General features: G+C 36.1%; 1 protein-coding gene and 2 pseudogenes across 4 annotated transcripts in view; 1 reads left to right on the top strand and 2 right to left on the bottom strand.

Annotated features, from left to right (window-relative positions):
* The window catches only part of CFAP54 (cilia and flagella associated protein 54), a 279694-nt gene that overhangs the window by 186479 nt on the left and 72240 nt on the right, over positions 1 to 20975 (bottom strand). For all 4 annotated transcript variants that reach the window (XM_074271318.1, XM_074271319.1, XM_074271321.1 and 1 more), the window contains 3 exons: positions 12585 to 12668; positions 12351 to 12466; positions 2737 to 2913 (listed from right to left, as the gene is read on the bottom strand). In XM_074271318.1, coding sequence (XP_074127419.1) covers positions 2737 to 2913; positions 12351 to 12466; positions 12585 to 12668 — 377 coding nt within the window. The remainder of the gene's footprint in view (positions 1 to 2736; positions 2914 to 12350; positions 12467 to 12584; positions 12669 to 20975) is intronic.
* Positions 6252 to 7003, top strand: LOC141542727 (large ribosomal subunit protein uL4-like; annotated as a pseudogene).
* Positions 16975 to 17754, bottom strand: LOC141543139 (cell division control protein 6 homolog pseudogene; annotated as a pseudogene).

Here is a 20975-nt window from a genome sequence, read left to right as displayed (position 1 = left end):
ATGGAGGTGAAATAAGGGCATTGGTGATGTCTGAGAAGTTCTAGTGGTGACCTGTGTCTCCTCTCCAATCTACCTCCATTTCCATTATATCTTAAACATACCCACTAGCAACACTTAAATCCTTGACCAACAGACACAAAGCTTCTAGGGACAGAAGAATGATTTTAAAAACTGAGATATAGTAGGATATAGTAGATACAAAAAAAAAGTTCATTTATAAAATATTTTTGAAACTCAGTTCCCCAGTTTTTATATAGAAAATTTAAAGGTTATGGTATCATTATTATTCTCAGCTTAAAGTTTTCCAAAAAACTCAAGTCCAGGATTCCAGAATTAAAAGTCTCTACAAAATAATTTTTCAAGTTGTATTTAAATAAAAATCTATTGAAAATAATACACAGTATGTTCTAATTATAAAAATAGCACAGAATTTTAAAATGCCATGTCACCTTTCTTTTCAAATAAGAAGTATTAATTCCTATATATAATTCTAGGAATTTTAATCCCTTCTTTTTTTTATTTTGTAAATTAAGTGCCTTAAGAAGAGATTTTGGTAAGATTTTTTCCGGTAGCTGAATTCTTAAATTATGAAAATGCTCTACTTAAATAAAGACATAGCACCATCTAGTGTTGTAGCAAAAAAAACCTATTATTTTCTGAAATATATGGCATGAGTGGTTATACAATAAAGTATTAGATGCTAGTTTTCAAAAGTAAAGGTTAAACATTAGGAGACATATCCTTTTCTTTCCAAGTATCCTGAAGCTAAAGTAATATAATGATGCCATAATGGCTCACATTTACATGGTGTTTTGCAATTTTACAATCTCCAAGGTAAAACAGAAGTAAAGATTATTACCTGTTCTGTCCAGATTAGAAGGAGATATTTGATTGACTTTAGACGTCAACTACTTTAACCTTTTTCATTTTAAAGGTGTGGTAACTGATGCTCAGTGAAGCTGTGCTCTCCCAAGGTCATACCACCCGTAAATGTTGGAGTCCTTAACCCCTAATCCAGTGTTTTCTCCCATCCTCACTTTCGGAGGCCACAAAAGTACTTCGAATAAGGTTTTTGTCATTTCTGTCTTCATAAAATCATCACCTACCTACTACCTGGCACACAGTAAGAACTTAATAGTTGTTGATTAAATGAGTATACTATGCTGTCTATCACAATGAAATCACTAAACTGAAGCATATCCAACATAAACTTATAAACAAAAACCTGAAAAATGAGCCAATTGCCCAGATACAATATTTCAAAATACAGTTGATCCCCATTATTAAACATATTTATTCTAATTCAATTCAACCAACATTTATCAAGTATTTATCCGAAGTGATAGTCGTACAATAAAAAAAATCCCTTGCCTTTAAGAGCCTTACTTTCTACTGGGAACAACATGACACACACATACATAATTATAAGACAAAGTAGGGAGTGATGGGGTCAAAGAACAAGTCAGATCTCTAAGAATATTCAGAGGTAAAGAACATTATTTCCACCCTAGTGGGAAGGTTGCACCTGAAGTAAAGTGACAAATGAGCTGAGCTTTGAAAGGAAACAAGGAAGGCACAAAGGCAGCTAAAAAAAGGAGCATGGGCCAACCATGTTGGACACCATGTGCAAATGAATGGATGTAGAAAAAGGACATATTGAGTTCAAGTCCAATTTGGCTGAAACATTGAGTCCATTTGTGAGCAGTGGGGGAAGAGAAGAAGTCAATAAGTATGGAGAATGATCAAAGTTAAGAGGAGGAAGAGCTAAATTAAAGAAGGAACAATCAATGGGAAGAAATGAGGTAAATGGTGGGAAAAAAATAGAATTCAGGGCATTAGGAGAAAAAATATAGATCCCAGTAAAAGAAGGGTCATCTCATCCTCAAATCAGAGAAGAAGATTGGTGATGTAGAGATATAGAAGAAAATAAGCCTCATCACTTAAAGGTATTTTTCTAAATAAACTAGAAGGCAAAGTCACCTATTGAGAGAGATAGGAATGGGGCAATAGAGAGGTCATAACTCAGAATCTGAAAACTGAGGAAAAAGCTGAAAAACATACAAATAAATTTACAATGACTAGCATTGTACCATCAGTAATTTCTGCACATTTTTCAATTTTAAACCATAGTTTAGTATCATATAAACAAAGCCCAATATCTTTAAAAGTTAGTAGGCCAAATTTTTAGTATTTAAAATATTTGTAGTCACAAAATCTGGAGAGAAGCAAAATAACCTGGAACCCAAGAAGACCTGGCTCGAGTCAAAACAATTGGAGTTCATATTCATCTGGAAACAACAAAGAAATTCTCTGTTGGAAAATCCAGCATGCATTGCCTAATGCCACCATAATAATTACTGACTTTTGGACCATGAGCAGCCTTCACCAAAAGACTGGATCCACTACATCAAGCTTAACAGAGTATCTGTCATGATTATGTGGGGACCCGACTATTCTTCAAACCTATTCAATCCCCCCCTATTTCTGAATAAAGCAGCAATCTAAATATCATGAAAATTTTTCAATATTATAAAGAACACTAGTTATAGGATAAAGATATTGAGTGTCTATTTGATGAGTCAGTGACTAAAAAAAGGATAAAGCAGGATATTTTCAAATATATTCCGGACTATCCTGAGAACAATCAAATAAATACTGCTAGAATAACCTTCATTAGTCACTGATAGTTCTCTCGTCCATACTGAACTACAAATTTATAAATAATGAAAGAATTACCTTTTTTTCGGAAATAAATGGAGCAGGTTTAAATGTCACTGAACAATGAGTTCTAGATAGCAGTAAGGGAGGAGAAGGAACTTTGCCAACGGGTATTTTAGCATCCTCTGCATCTTTCTGATATGAGTACAGGGCACTTTGCTCTGCTTCAGTCTTCTTAATTAAGGACAATGCTTCCTGCATTTAAGTATAAAAAAAGAAATATGAATATTAGTGGATTAGTCCTTTTTTAGATATACAGACCCCTCTCATGCAGGAGATGATTTTTGACTTATGGCAAAACATGGAACCTTGTATTAAATAATAAATACTAGAGTGTCATTGGCTGTTCTTCAAGAAAGTTAAGAATGACAACCACCATAAATGATCTTATACATATAACATACTTATATTTGTGGCAACAGGCTCCCTCCGGTGATGAATTACAGACCTTAAAATTCTAACTGCCTTTACCCAATTCTTTGCGTTTATTCTTATAGTGTCTCATAAATATTAATTATATTTTTATAAATTCTATTCTTATACAATTTTCATTTGTATATTTATGTCATACACCTTTAAAAACAGGATAAAATCTGTTTTGGTTTTTTTTGTATTGGAATTGGCTGAAAAAGAGAACATACATACACACTGTCTGAAAGAGGGAACATACATACACATTCAGATAGGTATAGTAATCTATCTTACCTTGGAGGGAAGTACAAGGGAAAACAGATAATGGGAAAGCACTGATATAAGGAAGGGTAGGTTCGAAGATGTAATGGTTAGAAGCAAAACATTTTTGAGGAGGGACAAGGTAAAAGAGAAGTGGGGAGAGAAGAAAGGAGAGACCGAGACAAAGACAGAGGCAAACAAACAGAAAGAAAGAGACAGAGACAGAGAAGATAGAGACAGAGAAAGACAGAGAGATGGAGACAAACAAAAAGAGAGGGGGAGGGAGAGAAACAGAGATAGAGACATAGAGAGAGACAAAGAGAGAGCCAAAAAAGAGACAGAGAAAGAGAGAGAGAGAGAGAGAGAGAGAGAGAGAGAGAGAGAGAGAGAGAGAGAGAGAGAGAAGTAGACAGAGAGAGGAAAGAGAGATACAGAGAGAGATAGAGACAGAAAGAGAGATGGAGACAGAGATAGAGACAAAGACAAACACAGAGAGAAAGAGAGACAGAGACAGAGACAGACAAACAGAAAGAGACAGAGAGACAAAGAGAGTCAGAGAATAGAATGAGGAAAAATACACAATTAGTAATCATAACTATGATTGTGAATGGGCCATAAATCAAAGCAAATATTAGAGTGGATGAAATCCAGAATCCTAAAATATGTTGTTTACAAGAAACATACTTGCAACAGAGGAACGTGCAGAATAAAGACAAGGGGCTGGAGTAGAATCTGTTATGCTTCAGCTGATGTAAAAAAAAAACAAAAACAAAAACAAAAAACAGGTATAGCAATTATGATCTCAGACAAAACAAAAAAGCAAAAATAGATCTAATTAAAAGGGAAAAGCAAGGAAACTTCATCTTCATAACAGGTGAAGGCAATGAAGTAATATCACTCCTAAATACATATATAGAAAATTATGTGGCATGCAAATTCTTAAAGGGAAAATTACATGTTTTAAAGGAGGAAATAGAAAAACTATCCTAATGGGTAAACCTCAACTTTCCCTCTCAGAACTTGATAAATCTAACTAAAAAGAAAAAGAAAAAAATTCCTTTTGCTATGGAAACCATCAAATAGAGAAAAGTGGGGCTCTTACTCTCCAGTGCCCACCATTGTTTGTATATATATATATATATATATATATATATATATATATATATATATATATATATATATATCTTGATATCTGTGTACACCAAAAAGGCGGAAGTATCTGGCAAAAAATGTTATCTTGTAAATGTGGGAATATTTTAGAAGAACTACACATTTTTAAACTGCATTTTGGAACAAAAACTTCACAAGGCTGAATGTTGAACACTATCTTTGCATATGTTTTAAAAACAAAAAGCTATTATTTTTTTCTTTTTTTATAACTTTTAATTGACAGCACATATGCCTAGGTAATTTTTTATAGCATTATCCCTTACACTCACTTCTGTTCCAATTTTTTCCTTCCCTCCCTCCACTCTATCCCCTAGATGGCAGACAGTCTCATACATGTTAAATATGATATAGTATATCCTAGATACAATATATGTGTTCAGAACCGAATTTCTTATTGCACAAGAAGAATTGGATTAGGAAGGTTAAAAATAACCTGGGGAGAAAAGCAAAAAATGCTAACAGTTTACACTCATTTCCCAGTGTTCCTTCTCTGGGTGTGGCTGATTCTGTCCATTATTGATCAACTGGAACTCAATTGGATCTTCTCTTTGTTGAAGATATCCACTTCCATCAGAATACATCCTCATACAGTATTGTTGTTGAAGTGTACAGTGATCTCCTAGTTCTGCTCATTTCACTCAGCATCAGTTGATATAAGTCTCTCCAAGCCTCTCTGTATTCCTCCTGCTGGTCATTTCTTACAGAGTAATAATATTCCATAACCTTCATATACCATAATTTACCCAACCATTCTCCAATTGATGGACATCCATTCATCTTCCAGTTTCTAGCCACTACGAAAAGGGCTGCCACAAACATTTTGGCACATACAGGTTCCTTTTTCATCTTTAGTATTTCTTTGGGATATAAGCCCAGTAGTAGCACTGCTGGGTCAAAGGGTATGCACAGTTTGATAACTTTTTGAATATAGTTCCAGATTTTTCTCCAGAATGGTTAGATTCGTTCACAACTCCACCAACAATGCATCAGTGTCCCAGTTTTCCCACAGCCCCTCCAACATTCATCATTATTTGTTCATGTCATCTTAGCCAATCTGACAGGTGTGTAGTGGTATCTCAGAGTTGTCTTAATTTGCATTTCTCTGATCAATAGTGATTTGCAACAACACCCTTTCATATGAATAAAAATAGTTTCAATTTCATCCTCTGAGAATTGACTGTTCATATCCTTTGACCCATTTATCAATTGGAGAATGGCCTGATTTCTTATATATTAGAGTCAATTCTCTGTATATTTTGGAAATGAGACCTTTGTCAGAACCTTTAACTGTAAAAATGTTGTCCCAGTTTGTTGCTTCCATTTCTAATCTTGTTTGCATTAGTTTTATTTGTACAAAGGATTTTTAATTTGATATAATCAAAATTTTCTATTTTGTGATCAGTAATGATCTCTAGTTCTTCTTTGGTCACAAATTCCTTCCTCCTCCACAGGTCTGATTGGTAAACGATCCTATGTTCCTCTAATTTATTTATAATCTCGTTCTTTATGCATAAATCATGGACCCATTTTGATCTTATCTTGGTATACGGTATTAAGTATGAGTCCGTGCCTAGTTTCTGCCATACTAATTTCCAGTTTTTCCAGCAGTTTTTGTCAAATAGTGAATTCTTATCCCAAAAGTTGTGATCACAAAAAGCTATTATTTTTAAAAAGGGAAAAAAAGTTTTAAAATGTTATCTTGCCTGATTTTTAAGGCTCCAATTTGTCCAGATAATTGTGAATTTTATTCATACCAACTTAAAAAAAATGGACAATTTTAAGCTGTCAGTGAATTAGCAGGTTGTGAGACCAATGCTTAATCTTAGGGAACTAGCAGAGCTACTGCTCAAATTCTTTGAGTTTTGGGTAGAGTAACTCATCGCTCTGGCCAGAATGCTTTTGGAAATATATATATTTTTTGCATATGCATATTTTCTCCTACCAAGACTTGGTTCCACCAGCACCATGAAATGAACACAGCATAAAAATGTTATGCCATCTGCTCTGTGTGGGCAGATTCTGCCATGCTGGCACTGGTCACATCAAAAGGTCATCAAATTGAGTAAGTCTGAGACTTTCCTATAGTGGTTAAAGACAAAGTCAAGGGATATAAGAAAACCAAAGAATCCATTTTGCTGCTTAAGAAATTGAATGTATGGAATGACATCAAAATATGTTGATCAGCAAATGAGAGCTGATGAAGGTAAAATGAGAAACCATATGATCCAGTGTTGGGGATCTCATACCATCTATAATGAAGACAATGGTGTTATCAAAGTCTTTGGAAATGGTCCTGCAATATTACTCTTCCTAATGTGAGTAATTTGAATCCTCACAGACTTGCTCCTGGTGGTCATGTGAGATGTTCTGTATTTGGACTATGAGTGTCTTCCACAAGTTGGATGACCTGTAGGGTACATGGCACTGGTCATGCACAAGATGACTGGCATAGACCTTACCAAGCCCAGGGACTTAGAGGATCCTCCATGCACCACAAAAAAATTGTCAACAAGTATTTAAGAAGAATCCACTGCAGGGGATGGGAGGAGGAGAAAGAGAGGGAGAATTGGTTCAAATAGGAAGTAACATACATACTCAATAGGGGTATAGAAATCTATCTTACCCTGCAGGAAAATAGGAGTGAAGTGGGATATGGGAAGGAGGGTGGGTGATAAAAGAGAGGGCATACTGGGGGCGGGAGTGCTTAGTAGCAAAACACTTTTGAGGAGGGACATAGTAAAAGGAGAGAGAAAGAGACAGAGAGAGACAGAGAGAGAGACAGAGAGAGAGACAGAGAGAGAGAGAGAGAGAGAGACAGAGAGAGAGACAGAGAGAGAGAGAGAGAGAGAGAGAGAGAGAGAGAGAGAGAGAGAGAGAGAGAGAGAGAGAGGCAGAGAGAGAGACAGAGAGAGAGAGAGAGACAGAGAGAGACACAGAGAGAGACACAGAGAGAAACAGAGAGAGAGAGACAGAGAGAGAGAGAGAAAGAAAGAAAGAAAGAAAGAAAGAAAGAAAGAAAGAAAGAAAGAAAGAAAGAAAGAAAGAAAGAAAGAAAGAAAGAAAGAAAGAAAGAAAGAAAGAAAGAAAGAAAGAAGAGAGATAAATGGGGAGAAATACAATTAGCAATAGTAATTGTAAAAAAAAATTTGAAGCAAGTTTGTTTGATGGAATATTGTTTTCTGGAAAATGATGAGCAGGATGCTCTTGGGGAAAAAACCTGGAACATCCTCCATGAACAAAGTGAAATATACTGTATACAAAATAATAGCGATATTCTAGGATGACTAACTATAAATAAATGACTTTGTCATTCTCAATAGTACTTTTACCCACACATACTCTGAAGTACTTGAAATGAAAAATCCTATCCATATACAGAAAAGGAATTGATTGAGTCTGAATGTAGATCAAAACATTCTCTAATATTCTCTATTTTTAACTTAATTTTTCTTGAGAATCTATTTTCATTAGAGTGGGAGCTTTATGTTTTCTTTCACAACTTGACTTTTATGGAAATGTTTTGAATAATTAATTCACATGTGGTTTCTTAATTGTGGGTAAGGATAAAGAAGAGAACCTAGAACTCAAAAATCTTGAAAACAAATGTAAAAAATTTTTGTTTCAAATGTAACTGAGGAAAAATATTAAATAAATAAATTTAAAAAGAAAAAAGAAGAATCCACTGAAGAATTTGAGAATCACAGTGAAGTGGAACCTATATGCCAAGGTGATGTGCCAGAATATAATTCTATGTCAGGCTAATGACAGAAAATAAAAGAGGTGCCTCCTAAAGAAGATTGTAAAAGCAAAAGAGGAAGAAGAGGAGGAAGAGGAGAATAGAGCACGATAAGGAGAAGTAAAAAGAGGGAGAAAAGGAGAGAAGGAAGAAGAGGAGGAGGAGAAAGAGGAGAAGGAGAAGAAGGAGGAGGAGGAGAAAGAGGAAGGATTTGTAGATAAACTTGCAGGAGCAAAGAAGTTTCCAGGGCAGAAAAAAACAAAAACAAAAATAACAAACAAAAAAACAAACAAACAAAAAAACACAGCAGAAAAGAAGCCTCTGCAGCAAAGAAACCTGTGGAAAAGAAGCTCATAGCTTAAAACAAACCCTCTGACCAAAAGTTCACATGCACACACACACACACACACACACACACAAATACACACAAAACCTGAAGCTGAGAAGAAGCCTGCTGCAAAAACTGAGCATATCAGTTTATTCACTGGGCTACAACACATGATGTCAAAGTATTCACAGTGACTTTGGGGGAAAAAAACAAAAGTTAAAGAGAATTAATAGAATTTTATAAAAGTTAGATATGATAGACTTCTAGAGAAAATTGAATGAGAATACAAAAGATTAAGGCATACAAACATAACAACTAAATGCCAAAAAGTAGAAATATTAAATGCATACTTTTCAAATCACAATGCAATAAAATTACATTCAAAAAAGGGTTGTGGGAGAGAGAAAATAAAAATTAATTGGAAACTAAGTAACTCTAATCCTAAAGAATGAGTGGGCAAATCACAATAATAATAATTTCATTAAATAGAATGACAACAATCAGACAATATTTACAAGCTGCAGCCAAAACAGTACTTAAGAAAAAATTGATATCTTTTAAGTGCTTACATTAATAAAATAAGAAGCAGATCATTGAAATGGACATGCAAGTAATAAACTCTAGAAAAAATTATAAATCCACAATTAAACATCTAGTTGGAAATCCTAAAAAATAAAAGAAAAGATTAATAAAATTGAAAGTAAGAAAATGATTGAACTAATAAGTAAAATTAAGAGCTGGTTTTATGGGAAAAAAGCAATGTAATAAACCATTGGTTAATTTGATTTTAAAAAGACGAAAAACAAGCTACTAGTATCAAAAAATGAAAAAGGTGAATATCACAATGAAGAGGAAATTAAAGCAATTATTAGGTGCTATTTTGCCCAATTATATACCAATAAATCTAACAACCTAAGTGAAACAGATGAATATTTACAAAAATATAAATTGTCCACGTTAACAGAAGAGGAAATAGAATACTTAAATAACCCCATCTTAAGGAAAAGAAATCAAACAAACCATTATTGAGCTCTCAAAGAAAAAGTCCTCATGACCAGATGGGTTCACAAATGAGATTTACCAAACATTTAATGTATAAATAATTCCAATACTATATAAACTATTTGGGAGTCCTACCAAATTCCTTTTATGTCACAAATATGGAAGATACCTCTACCAGGAAAAGCAAAATTGAAGTAAATATTTTTGTACATATAGGTCCTTTGCCTTTTTCCTTGATCTCTTTGGGATATAGAACTACTATTGGCATTGCTGTGGCAAAGAGTATACACAGTTTTATAGCCCTTTGGGCTAGTTCGAAATCATTCTCCAGAATAGTTGGACCAGTTCACTATTCCACAAGCAGTTCATTAGTGTGCCTATTTTCTCTCATCTTCTCCAGTATTTGTCATTTCTATAAGGTATGAGGTAATATTTAATGATATAGAGCATTTTTCATATGATTATATTTATATAACTTTGATTTCTTCTTCTGAAAATTGTCAGTTTATATTCTTTGACCATTTCTCAATTGGGGAATGGCTCTTATTTTTATAAAATTGATTCAGTTCTATACTCATGATACTCAAAAAGAGACCTTTCTTTACCTGCTTTATTAACAGCACTAAATGATGGAATTTCCACGCTGGACAGGAAGTCATAGGTTATCTGGAACAATTCTTCTTCATCCATTTTAAGGATGAAAAAATTGTAACCTACTGCGGTCATATGACTTTTCTAAGTTCAGAGTGATATAAAGAAAAAAATACTGGATTGGGAATAAGACCATTTGGATTTTAGCTTTGCCATTAAGTCATTGTGACCTTGGAAAAATTACTGATGGTAATTTTTTTTCAAATTATTAGAGAGTAACTTTTGGGGATGGTCTAGATGACAAAGATAGGGATCCTCGTTTCTGCGTTTATGGGGTAGGTTATTATGGTTCAATCATTTTTCAGTGATGTCCAATTCTTCATGCCTCCATTTGTAGTCTTCCTGACAAAGATACAAGAGTAATTTGCCTTTTCCTTGAGAGAAATTATTATTTCTATATCAAATTAAAAGCCAATTATTAAAATTAGGCAGAACCATTTTTTTCTCTGTCCTATTTCCTTGTCCAACCTCTCAAAGACACAGTTGATGGAAGACGCCATTAACATTCTCTTTCTTCTGGGTATTCCTATTCCACCCAACTAAATCAGACTTCTTATTCTAAGGCAAAACTCTATTCTTCTCAGGCTTGAGCCTCCATCATAAATTCTTTGAATAGATTGTGTAAAGCCACAGGATAACATAAGAAATCAATGACATAATCAAATTTCAGATACAGTCCCTCACTGTAATATTTATTCTTTCATTAATTATTAACCAATCAAAGTTGATTGCCCCCCTCAGGAACACTTTTCTTCCAATGGGAATATGTAAGTCATGAGTCTGCCTCATGATGGTCTTGGCTTTAAAAAAGAGACAGCCAAATGACCTTCCTTTTACTAATAAACATTAATTTTTATTATTAATTATTAATAAAATGATTATGTCTCTCTTTTTAAATGTCCTATTCTTCTGTGATTCATGTTAGAGATGAAGAAACTGAAGCAAACACAGTTAAGTGAATTGCCTAAGGATCACTGTGTCTGGAGCCAGATTTGAATTCAGAAAGATTAGTCTTCCTGACTCCGGGACTGGCACTCTATCCTCTGAGATCTGAAGCGCAGAGATGGAGAATAAGAAGAAATTCAGAGATTCAGAAAGAACTATCAGAAATCACAAGGCCGCATCTTCCTGCCATGTGTCTTTTACATAAAATGTTAAGTTTTCAGTGTGAAAATGTTTTCTTACAAAGGAAAGCATTTGTTTCAATAGGAAAACTCATTTTAAAAAAAAGAAAAAGAAAAAAAGGTTGCAAATGCTTCAAAAACGGCAGCCAAATCAACCATTTCCTACAAGGTTGTTAAGATATTTTGCAAATGGAAGGGAAGAAGATAGGGAGGGGTGATTTGACAGCCACTGGAAGAGATGTTAATACTGTCTACTATAAAGGTTTTTGCAAAGCACTGTTTCAATCAAAACACAAAAGCTTTTAAAGAAATATCTGGACCTCTTCACCAAGACTGAGTGTGTGTTTTAAAAACATAATACAAGGTCTCCAGGAAGTCAAAGGTGATTACTATATTTTACATCCTCTTAAAACTGAACCTTCCTCTGCATGTAATCTTCCCCATCAGCATGTGTGCTTTTGGAGGCAGTTTTTCTAGCTGTGTCCCTAGTGCTTCATACACGGCAAGCACTTAATAAACAACTTTCTGTTCCTTTCTTACTTGAACTATAAAATTAAGTGACATGCTGATTTACAAAAAGCAATTCAAGATCCAAGATAATCAAAATGTTGAAATATCAATTTGATTATTTTTAAAATTCCTTTCTAATCTATTAAAATCATGAAGTTATTTTTAAAATTTATTTAAATAATAAAATCCATATTAAAAAGCCTAGGACTTTTTTTTTCTTGAAGCAGACTTAATTTTATAATTGTTCAGTGCTCTATTTACCAATGCAGACTGGTACTTGCTTTATCATTTACAAACTATACACTTCCATTTATTAAATTATGGAAAGGTTATAATTTGTGTCCATGGAGGAAATATACCACACTGATAAAAATATAGACTATTCAATTAATTTAAATAAGTATTTAATTAATCTGCCACCCTTTGTCCCACACATCACCTCTAGTAATTTGGGATCCTGGTGGGGATCTTTCTCAAATAATAACAGAGCTTTCTGCATCAAGTAACTTGCTTTAGATAGCCGATTCTTGTTGATTTTCCCCAGTACATATGATTCTGTAAAACAAAATACTCATTTCAGGAAGGATCGTGTGAAAACATCCTTCTATCAAAACTAGGTTCAATGTGCTGTCCTAGCTTATATAATTCATGTCAAATCGTAGCCATATCTTACCTGTGAAATAACTTGTGGTGGAAGGCCCTTGTGTACTTTGAGCTTCTTTGGGATAGCCAGTTTTCTGGAGAGGAGTGTCCCAAGCTGAAAAAAGAAGACAACTCACCATTAGACTCAGGTTTATGTCTGAAGAAGTGAAATTGCTTTCCATTACAGGTATCTAAAAATCACAGGAGTTATGTTGTGCTCTCTTTTGCAAGTCTGATGAAGCCCACAAGCTATTTCTTAGATCATGATGGAAAATACATAAAATAAAATACACAGAATTACAAAAGATGACAAATATGCTGAAATAGTCATCAACTTTTTTTTTAAGTTCACAAGATCTTAGATTTAAGAGTTCCCAAGCTACAGATTTTAAAACACACTTTCCTTATTTTTCCTTGTTGATAGGAAGAAAAATTGATTTGACAGCTAATTTCTATTGTTATATGGGATATGGAATTTCTCCTCTTTATTTGCTAGTATGTACCTAACCAAAAGTTAAATTTTAATTTTTACCTTACTTCTTAAATATATCAAGAAATTGATGTTGGGAGTTCTCCCTCCTGCTTTGTGAAATAGAAGCACCTATCTATACACAGCAATAAAGAGAGAGAGAAGAGAAGGAAGAGGAGGAGAAGGAAAGAAGGAGGAGGAGGAGGGGAGGAGGGGGAGGAAAAGAAGGAGGGAGAGAGGGAGGGAAGGAGAGAGATAGGAAGAGAGGGAGGAAAGGAGAGAAAGAGAGAGACAGAGACAGAGAGACACAAACAGAGAGGGGGGGAGACAGACACAAATAGAGAGACAGAGACAGAAAAAGAGAGGGAGAGAGGGAGAGAGGGAGAGAGGGAGAAAGGAGACACACACTTCTGCCTTGGCCATTTAACAATGGTAGTTAAGTTAGCACATTCTAGACCACCAAAAGCTTTTAGTCTGTGGTTAGTTCACAACTATTACTGAAGTACCTCCTATCTAAGTCTATGCTAGGTGCTGTGAAGATATACAAACTGTGTGGCTTGTTCCCTGGCCTTTTTAAGTTCTTAGCATTATTGGAATAAAGGTAGCACATGAATAAATTTAATATCACCTTAATTGTTGTTGCTATTCATCTATCACTCTCTTTTTTGTAGTTTTTTTTTTATTTTAATAGTATTTTATTTTTCCAAATACATGCAAAAATAAGTTTTCAACCTCCATCATTGCGAAAGCTTGTGTTCCAAATTTTTCTCCCTTTCTTTCCTCCCTACCCCCTCCCCAATTCAGCAAGCAATCTGATATAGGATTAAACATGTGCAATTCTTCTAAACATATTTCCATATGCTACACATACACACAAAAAAAATCAGATGAAAAGGGAAAAAACATGAGGGGGGGGGGAAGACAAGCAAACAAATAACAGCCGAAAAATGGTGAAAATACTATGTTGTGATACAGTCAGTCAGTTTTCTCTCTGGATGTGGATGGCACTTTCCATCAAAAGTCTTTTGGAATTGCCTTGAATTACTTCACTGTTGAAACTAAGTCCATAATAGTTGATTATCATATATCTTATTGCTGTGGACAATGTTGTCTTAGTTCTGCTCCACTCAGCATCAGTTCATGTCAGTTTTTCTAGGTTTTTCTGAAATCATCCTGCTGGTCATTTCTTATAGAACAATAATATTCCATAACATTCATATACCACAATTTGTTTAGCCATTCTCTAATTGATGAGCATCCATTCAGTTTCCAGTTTCTAGCCACTACAAACAAGGTCTGTCACAAACATTTTTGTACATGTGGGTCCTTTCCCCTTTTTATAATCTCTTTGGGATACAGGTTCAAGAGAGACACTGGTGGATCAAAGGATATTCAGAGTTTTACAGCCCTTTGGGCACAGTTCCAAATTGTTGTCCAGAATGGTTGGATCAACAATGTTTTAGTGTTCCAGTTTTCCCCCATCCCCTCCAACATTGATCATTATTTTTCCTATCATTTTAGCCAATCTTAGAGGTCATCCTCCATTCTCAAAAAGGCCCAATGACATAAAGAGGGTGATGTCTAGACTTGCAAATGATTTGGATTTGAGTGAGGCAGGGCTGTGCAAAGTTACTAACCTGACTCTCCCTTCCAGAGTTATTGGAGTCCAATGGCTAGACATAGGTCAGGATGCCTGGAGATGGTTCCGGATGCAGTGGGAGACCTTGGCCTAGCTAGATCTTTCCCAAGTCTCAGTTTGTTTGGGACAACACCCATTCAGTGTTAAAGCTACATAAAAATGAGGCAAAAGATGACCTAGTTTGCTTACTCAAAAAAATTCATTCTGGAAGAGAAAGACCCCCAGGATTTATGGTCAGAATAGAAACAATGGCTATTTGTTTCTGAGCCATTAAAATCCAAACAATGACCAAGTGAACCAGGACTTATTATTTCTCCTGACAGATGTACAACAAGACCACCAAGGAAGAAACAGTCCAACTCTTCAAAATACACCCTGAGTATCATGTTCTCAAAAGCCCAGTATGAAACCAGAGCACATCCAAAGGATAATGATCAGATAGATGAGGGGACTCAAAACTCTCCATGTGAGAAACAGCATGATTCTACAGCCAGAGGATCTGGCTTCAGATCCTGCCTCCCATGCTTCCTACATCAGTTTCCTAATCTGTAAAGTGTGGAATTATTCAGAATTATTCAGGATTTATAATGATAGACCTTACTTACCAAAAGCACGTCAGCATATTTGCTAAGGACAGCAAAGCTCTAACTGAAATGAAAAGTTTTTGTTAACATTTAATGTCCACAAATAAAGTCTTCAATTTCTCAAATGAAAAACAGAATCACTCAAAAGTATAAACGAGTGGTCAACCAAATTGAGAAGAATGGTCAAAGGAAGGGTTTTTTAGGAATCTGTTGATCTGATCATATTCACAGACAAAGCAGAAGGAACAAATGGAAAATAAAGATTTAGAAGAATAAGGGAATATATTGTTAAGGCAATATGGAAAGAAATCAAATCAAAGAAATGGGAAAAGAGCAGACATATTTCATCTGAGACAGAAGGGTAAGAGAAAAAAGCAAATGATGATGGACAAGTTTGATAAACAAAACAGGGAGGTAGAGAGAGGTGGATCACTCTGAGGTGAATCAGGCTCAAGAAATTCTATAGGAAGCTAAGTCATAGGAAGCTGGGTATCTTGAATACAATAATTTATCTGCTAGAATGACCTTTCCACATAGTAGGCACTTAAAATATGATAATTAAGATGACTACAAAAAGACTCAAAAGAAAAAAACTTTTGACTTGTGTCCAAAAGACTGATCAAAGATAAACTATGTCTTTATTCTGAAAAAGATACTGTCCTCAACTTATAAAAGATACCAAAATTAGCAGGAGGGAATCATGGTGTAGTGAAGAGATAGCTTATGGAAGGACAAACAACCTCCTCATCTCAAGAAATGAACACTGCATAGAAGCAGTCCATTCCCATTTGGAAATGCTTTTCTGAGGCAAACCTTGGCATCTCAGTGAAAAATTATAACCAACTGTTATTTCCAAAATTTTTAAATTATATACCATCATAGTAGTGTGAGAGGCAGTTCGATGTAGGGAATAGACAGCAAGAAATTTGATTGTACTGTTGAAGTCATTTCTTCCAGAAAGGGATGGATTCAAAGTTGTCACCAGAGGCAAGACAACCTGGGTGTCCTCAAGCTGTTGCGAGCTGTTGTCTCTAGAAGCTGCTGGATCGCTCTTTGGGAAGAGATCTGCTGTGTCTACTCAAATCTCTTAGACAGATTCTTCTTCCTGTAGTGAACCGTTGTCTCCAGGTAGTTGCTGTTAACTCTTGTCCTTAGAAGTGACTTCCCTTCCTGCAGAGAGCCCCGTCAGGCCTGATGTAATGCAGAGAGTCTTCTTCTTTCTCTGAGAGTCCTCTCTTTTATTCTCCCAGAGAATGGGCGTGGGATAATGCAAGGGCTTCTGGGAAGAACCACCCCAGCCAATGAGCTTGCCCCCTCTATCAAGTCAACCTGAGTTCTCACCTTGTAATTGTCCAGAAAACCTCAGTTCTCACTTAGTAATCCTAACATCTCCCCCTTTCTTTTGATTTAGAACATAGGACAGTCATGACCTTGAAACATAAATCCATCAATATGGGAAGTATTACAGATAATTACATAAATGACCTTGAAACATAAATCCATCAATATGGGAAGTATTACAGATAATTACATAAATTACATAAGCATATAGTAACATAGTAACATAACGCATGCTAGAAGTATATAACATAATCAAATAATCATAAATTGAAAATTTATAAATGTCCATAAGTCCATTGTCCATTAGTCTCATCTTGTGTGAGGAAGTCCAATGATTCCTGCTGATTTTAAAGTTCTTTAACAGTCTTTTTATTATCCATGCTCTTTCGGTGTAAGATGTTTCTTAGATCTTCTCCTTTATTTTGAGGTCTTTCTCTTTTTCTGTCTCTCTCTGGTGGACAAGGCGAATATGACTCGTTGGCACCCATCTGATTCCTTCTCCTGCTGAAGAAATACAAGCAAACCCTCTCCCCCAGGAGAGCAAGTGAGAACAAACCAGAATCTTCTGTTGAAGAGGAAAGGAATCCTGAGCTCCTTCTTGACTCAAGGCCATTCTGTTGCCATAAGTATCTGAGATGACCTGGGATATATGAATAAGACCAACTCGCTTGGGAACTGGAGACTGGGATGATGACTTTGAAGATTTACATTCAGACAGTGGTTTGAGGACAGTCTGGTTTCTGACATCTGATTCTACAATTTCAACAGCTCTCCTGCAAACATCTAGTGCTTTGCGAGCATCTCCTGACACAGCAGAGATTTTTCTAGCACAGAACTGAATTGCAGCATTGTCCAGGACCTGATCACTAGATACCTGCTTAAGTCGGTCCTCTAAGATGGTAGCTATCTGTTCTTTTGTGTAAGGTGGGAAGTTCACCAGCTGTGGCCTGCACTTTGCTTTAGCTTGAAGTCTAGGCAGGATTCTATCAGTAAGATCCAAAGAATTAGCAATACCAATCAACACCAGTCGGGAATTCTTCAGCCAAGGCCATTCAAACAGTGTGTACAACACATCCTGTCCTTTGCTGTCCAACTGATCCATCTCATCCAACACCAATAAGATCATGGAGGTATTCTCTGAAGTCATATGCTTTTCCAATTTCCTCATTCATCTGGATCCAATTCTTCTTCCAGAGAAAAAGAAGGACATATAACCTTCACAGTTCTTAAAAGTTCAGTAATCTCCTCTAAAATTATAATCAATCCTTGGCTTTTCATAACCTTGATGATGCTCTCTAAACATTTTCCTTGAACAGAAGGTGTTTGCCCCATTTCAGCTATAAGAGATTCCTGGTTTAGTCCTTAACAAGTTCCTTATTTATCTATTAGCACACTCACTTAATCTTTAACAAAGTTTCCTCGTTACTCACGGTTCTGGGTCAGAGAGACTGAGATCTAGATCAGAAGCTTTTCCACTGGAATCAGGACCGTATCTGTCCCTGTTCGGGCGCCAAATTGCGAAGGTCTGGTCTAGCTCCTTTTGTCAGGATAAGCAAAAGTCCTTGCCCCACGTTGGGCGCCAATTGTTGCGAGCTGTTGTCTCTAGAAGCTGCTGGATCGCTCTTCTAAGGACTCTTGTCCTTAGAAGTGACTTCCCTTCCTGCAGAGAGCCCCGTCAGGCCTGATGTAATGCAGAGAGTCTTCTTCTTTCTCTGAGAGTCCTCTCTTTTATTCTCCCAGAGAATGGGCATGGGATAATGCAAGGGCTTCTGGGAAGAACCACCCCAGCCAATGAGCTTGCCCCCTCTATCAAGTCAACCTGAGTTCTCACCTTGTAATTGTCCAGAAAACCTCAGTTCTCACTTAGTAATCCTAACATCAAGCAACTTTTAATATTGTGGAGAAGATGCAGATCTGTAGTGGCAGGAGTTTAGCTTCCTCTTTCAGTGAACTCACACGCCCACACCCTACCCATCCCCATATCACTAGAAAGGACTCCGAACCACCTTGTCCACCCCTCTCATTTTATCAGTGAGGGAGCCGAGATCCAGAGAAGTTGTGACCTGCTCCAATTTACTAAGGCAGGTCTTCTAACCCCAGATACATCACTCCCTACTGACCCCCTTGTCTCAAAATAGAACACCCTCAAAAAGTCAACTAACCCCCAGAAGAGCATTGTGTTGACTTGGTCAAAGCAATTAACCACTCACCGTTCAGCATGTCTTTAGGCTGCTATCTTTTAATTTACAGAAAACATGGTTATTTTTGCTTCTTCAACTGCTTTAACCAAGCCTTCAGAGTATAGCTAAGAACAAAATCAGCCCACGGGGGGAAATAATAAAGAGAGAAAAAAAATCATGGTTCCCAAAATTATAAGAGGGCAGTGGAGGCGAAAAGTACCACTCAATACAGTAGTACAAATTAATAAGGTAATATATACCTGATAATAAGGAATATGCCGTTAAAAACCTAAGTTGTTTATAATTTCAATCCCTGTTCTGTCAATGAGCAATCTGGGAGGTGTTCTGATATCGTTTCACCAAAGACTGATTTCCATTTACTTCCCATTTTCCGATATATGCAATAATGAAGGGTGCTCTCAGGACCCAATTTAAGCTGTGATTTATGTATTATCTGTATTTCAAATCAGGCAAAGAGTTTTCATGGGGAACACTCTACAACCATTTGGGGAATCACAGCTGCTTTGAGTTGTATTATTTCAAATTAACCAGTATCTGGATTAAATAAATTTTAGTGCACCTAAAAATCTGACAAAGTCAGTCTCAAACTTATAAAAGAAAGTAGATCTGAGGTCTAATCAGGGCAGAGTCTTCGGTTCAATTCTCCAATTACTCAGTGTTTTACAGCAGAAAAAGTGTGTGTGTGTGTGTGTGTGTGTGTGTGTGTGTGTGTGTGTGTGTGTGTGTGAGACCATACAAAATGGAATCATGTAGAAACAAATAGAATAGTCTTGTCAAAAATGTAACCTAATTATATGAAGGTTATGGAATATTATTGCTCTGTAAGAAATGACCAGCAGGAGGAATACAGAGAGGCTTGGAGAGACTTACATCAACTGATGCTGAGTGAAATGAGCAGAACCAGAAGATCACTGTATACTTCAACAACAATACTGTATGAGGATGTATTCTGATGGAAGTGGAAATCTTCAACATAAAGAAGATCCAACTCACTTCCAGTTGATCAATGATGGACAGAGGTAGCTACACCCAGAGAAGAAACACTGGGAAGTGAATGTAAATTGTTAGCACTACTGTCTATCTACCCAGGTTACTTATACCTTCGGAAGCTAATAATTAATGTGCAACAAGAAAATGGGATTTACACACATATATTGTATCTAGGTTATATTGTAACACATGTAAAATGTATGGGATTACCTGCCATCGGGGGGAGGGAGTGGAGGGAGGGAGGGGATAATTTGGAAAAATGAATACAAGGGATAATATTATAAAAAATATATATATAATAAATTTTTTAAAATGTAACCTAATAAAGGAAATAATTCAGGCTTGTTTATTAACATCATCGTCATCATTTACAATAGCTAGCATTTATATATTATGTATGCAAAGCAATTTATAAATATCATCTCATTTGAGCCTCATAGCAACTCTAGCAGTTAGGTGCTATTATTATCCCTATTTTATAGAAGGGGAAAATGAGGCAGACAAGAGATTAAGTCTTCACAGAGCTAGTAAATGTCTAAGACCAATTTGAATTCAGGTCTTCCTTACTCCAGGCCCAGTGATCTACCCACTGCACCACCCAGTTGCCATTGTGTTCTGAATATAGCGGACAAACAATACTGAGCATCTCATCAGCATGATTCCAAGAGAAAAGTATCTAGTGAGGACTTTGTTTCTCCCAGAGAGGAATACAGTGTGGTAGACTGAGAGCTGGTCTCTGAGTCAGAGAGAATTGGATTCGGACCCTGCTTCTGATTCATCCTGAATATGTGACCCTGAACAAGTGATTTCAGTTCTCAAGGCCCCAGAAAATTCTCTAGGACCCTATAGAGCAGCAAGAGGTATTCTGCTTAGGTGGAGGAAGTTTCCATTTCCTTGAAAAACATAGGGTCATGCAAAAATAATTGAATGTCCAGCAGCATAAAGGGAAGTTCCTATTCTTCTCCCTAGCCAGCCCTGCTGAAATATCATGCTCACTCCCAGGGGGGCACTGATAAAGTGAAGGATGACCAGGGGAAGACAGGAAGATGCACCCTTCTCCATTGTAATGGTCATTGTGCCATTATTCATCCAATGATCCATGAGAGGATGTCCTAATGCTCTTGCACAAATGGCCTGTTTGGGTGTGCACAGTAATAGCAAGATCATGTGATGATCAACTAAAATAGACTTGGCTCTT

This window comes from Sminthopsis crassicaudata, chromosome 5 (assembly GCF_048593235.1).
Source record: "Sminthopsis crassicaudata isolate SCR6 chromosome 5, ASM4859323v1, whole genome shotgun sequence".
In the NCBI taxonomy this organism is placed as follows: Eukaryota; Metazoa; Chordata; class Mammalia; order Dasyuromorphia; family Dasyuridae; genus Sminthopsis; species Sminthopsis crassicaudata.
This window is presented reverse-complemented; position numbering and strand designations above follow the sequence as displayed.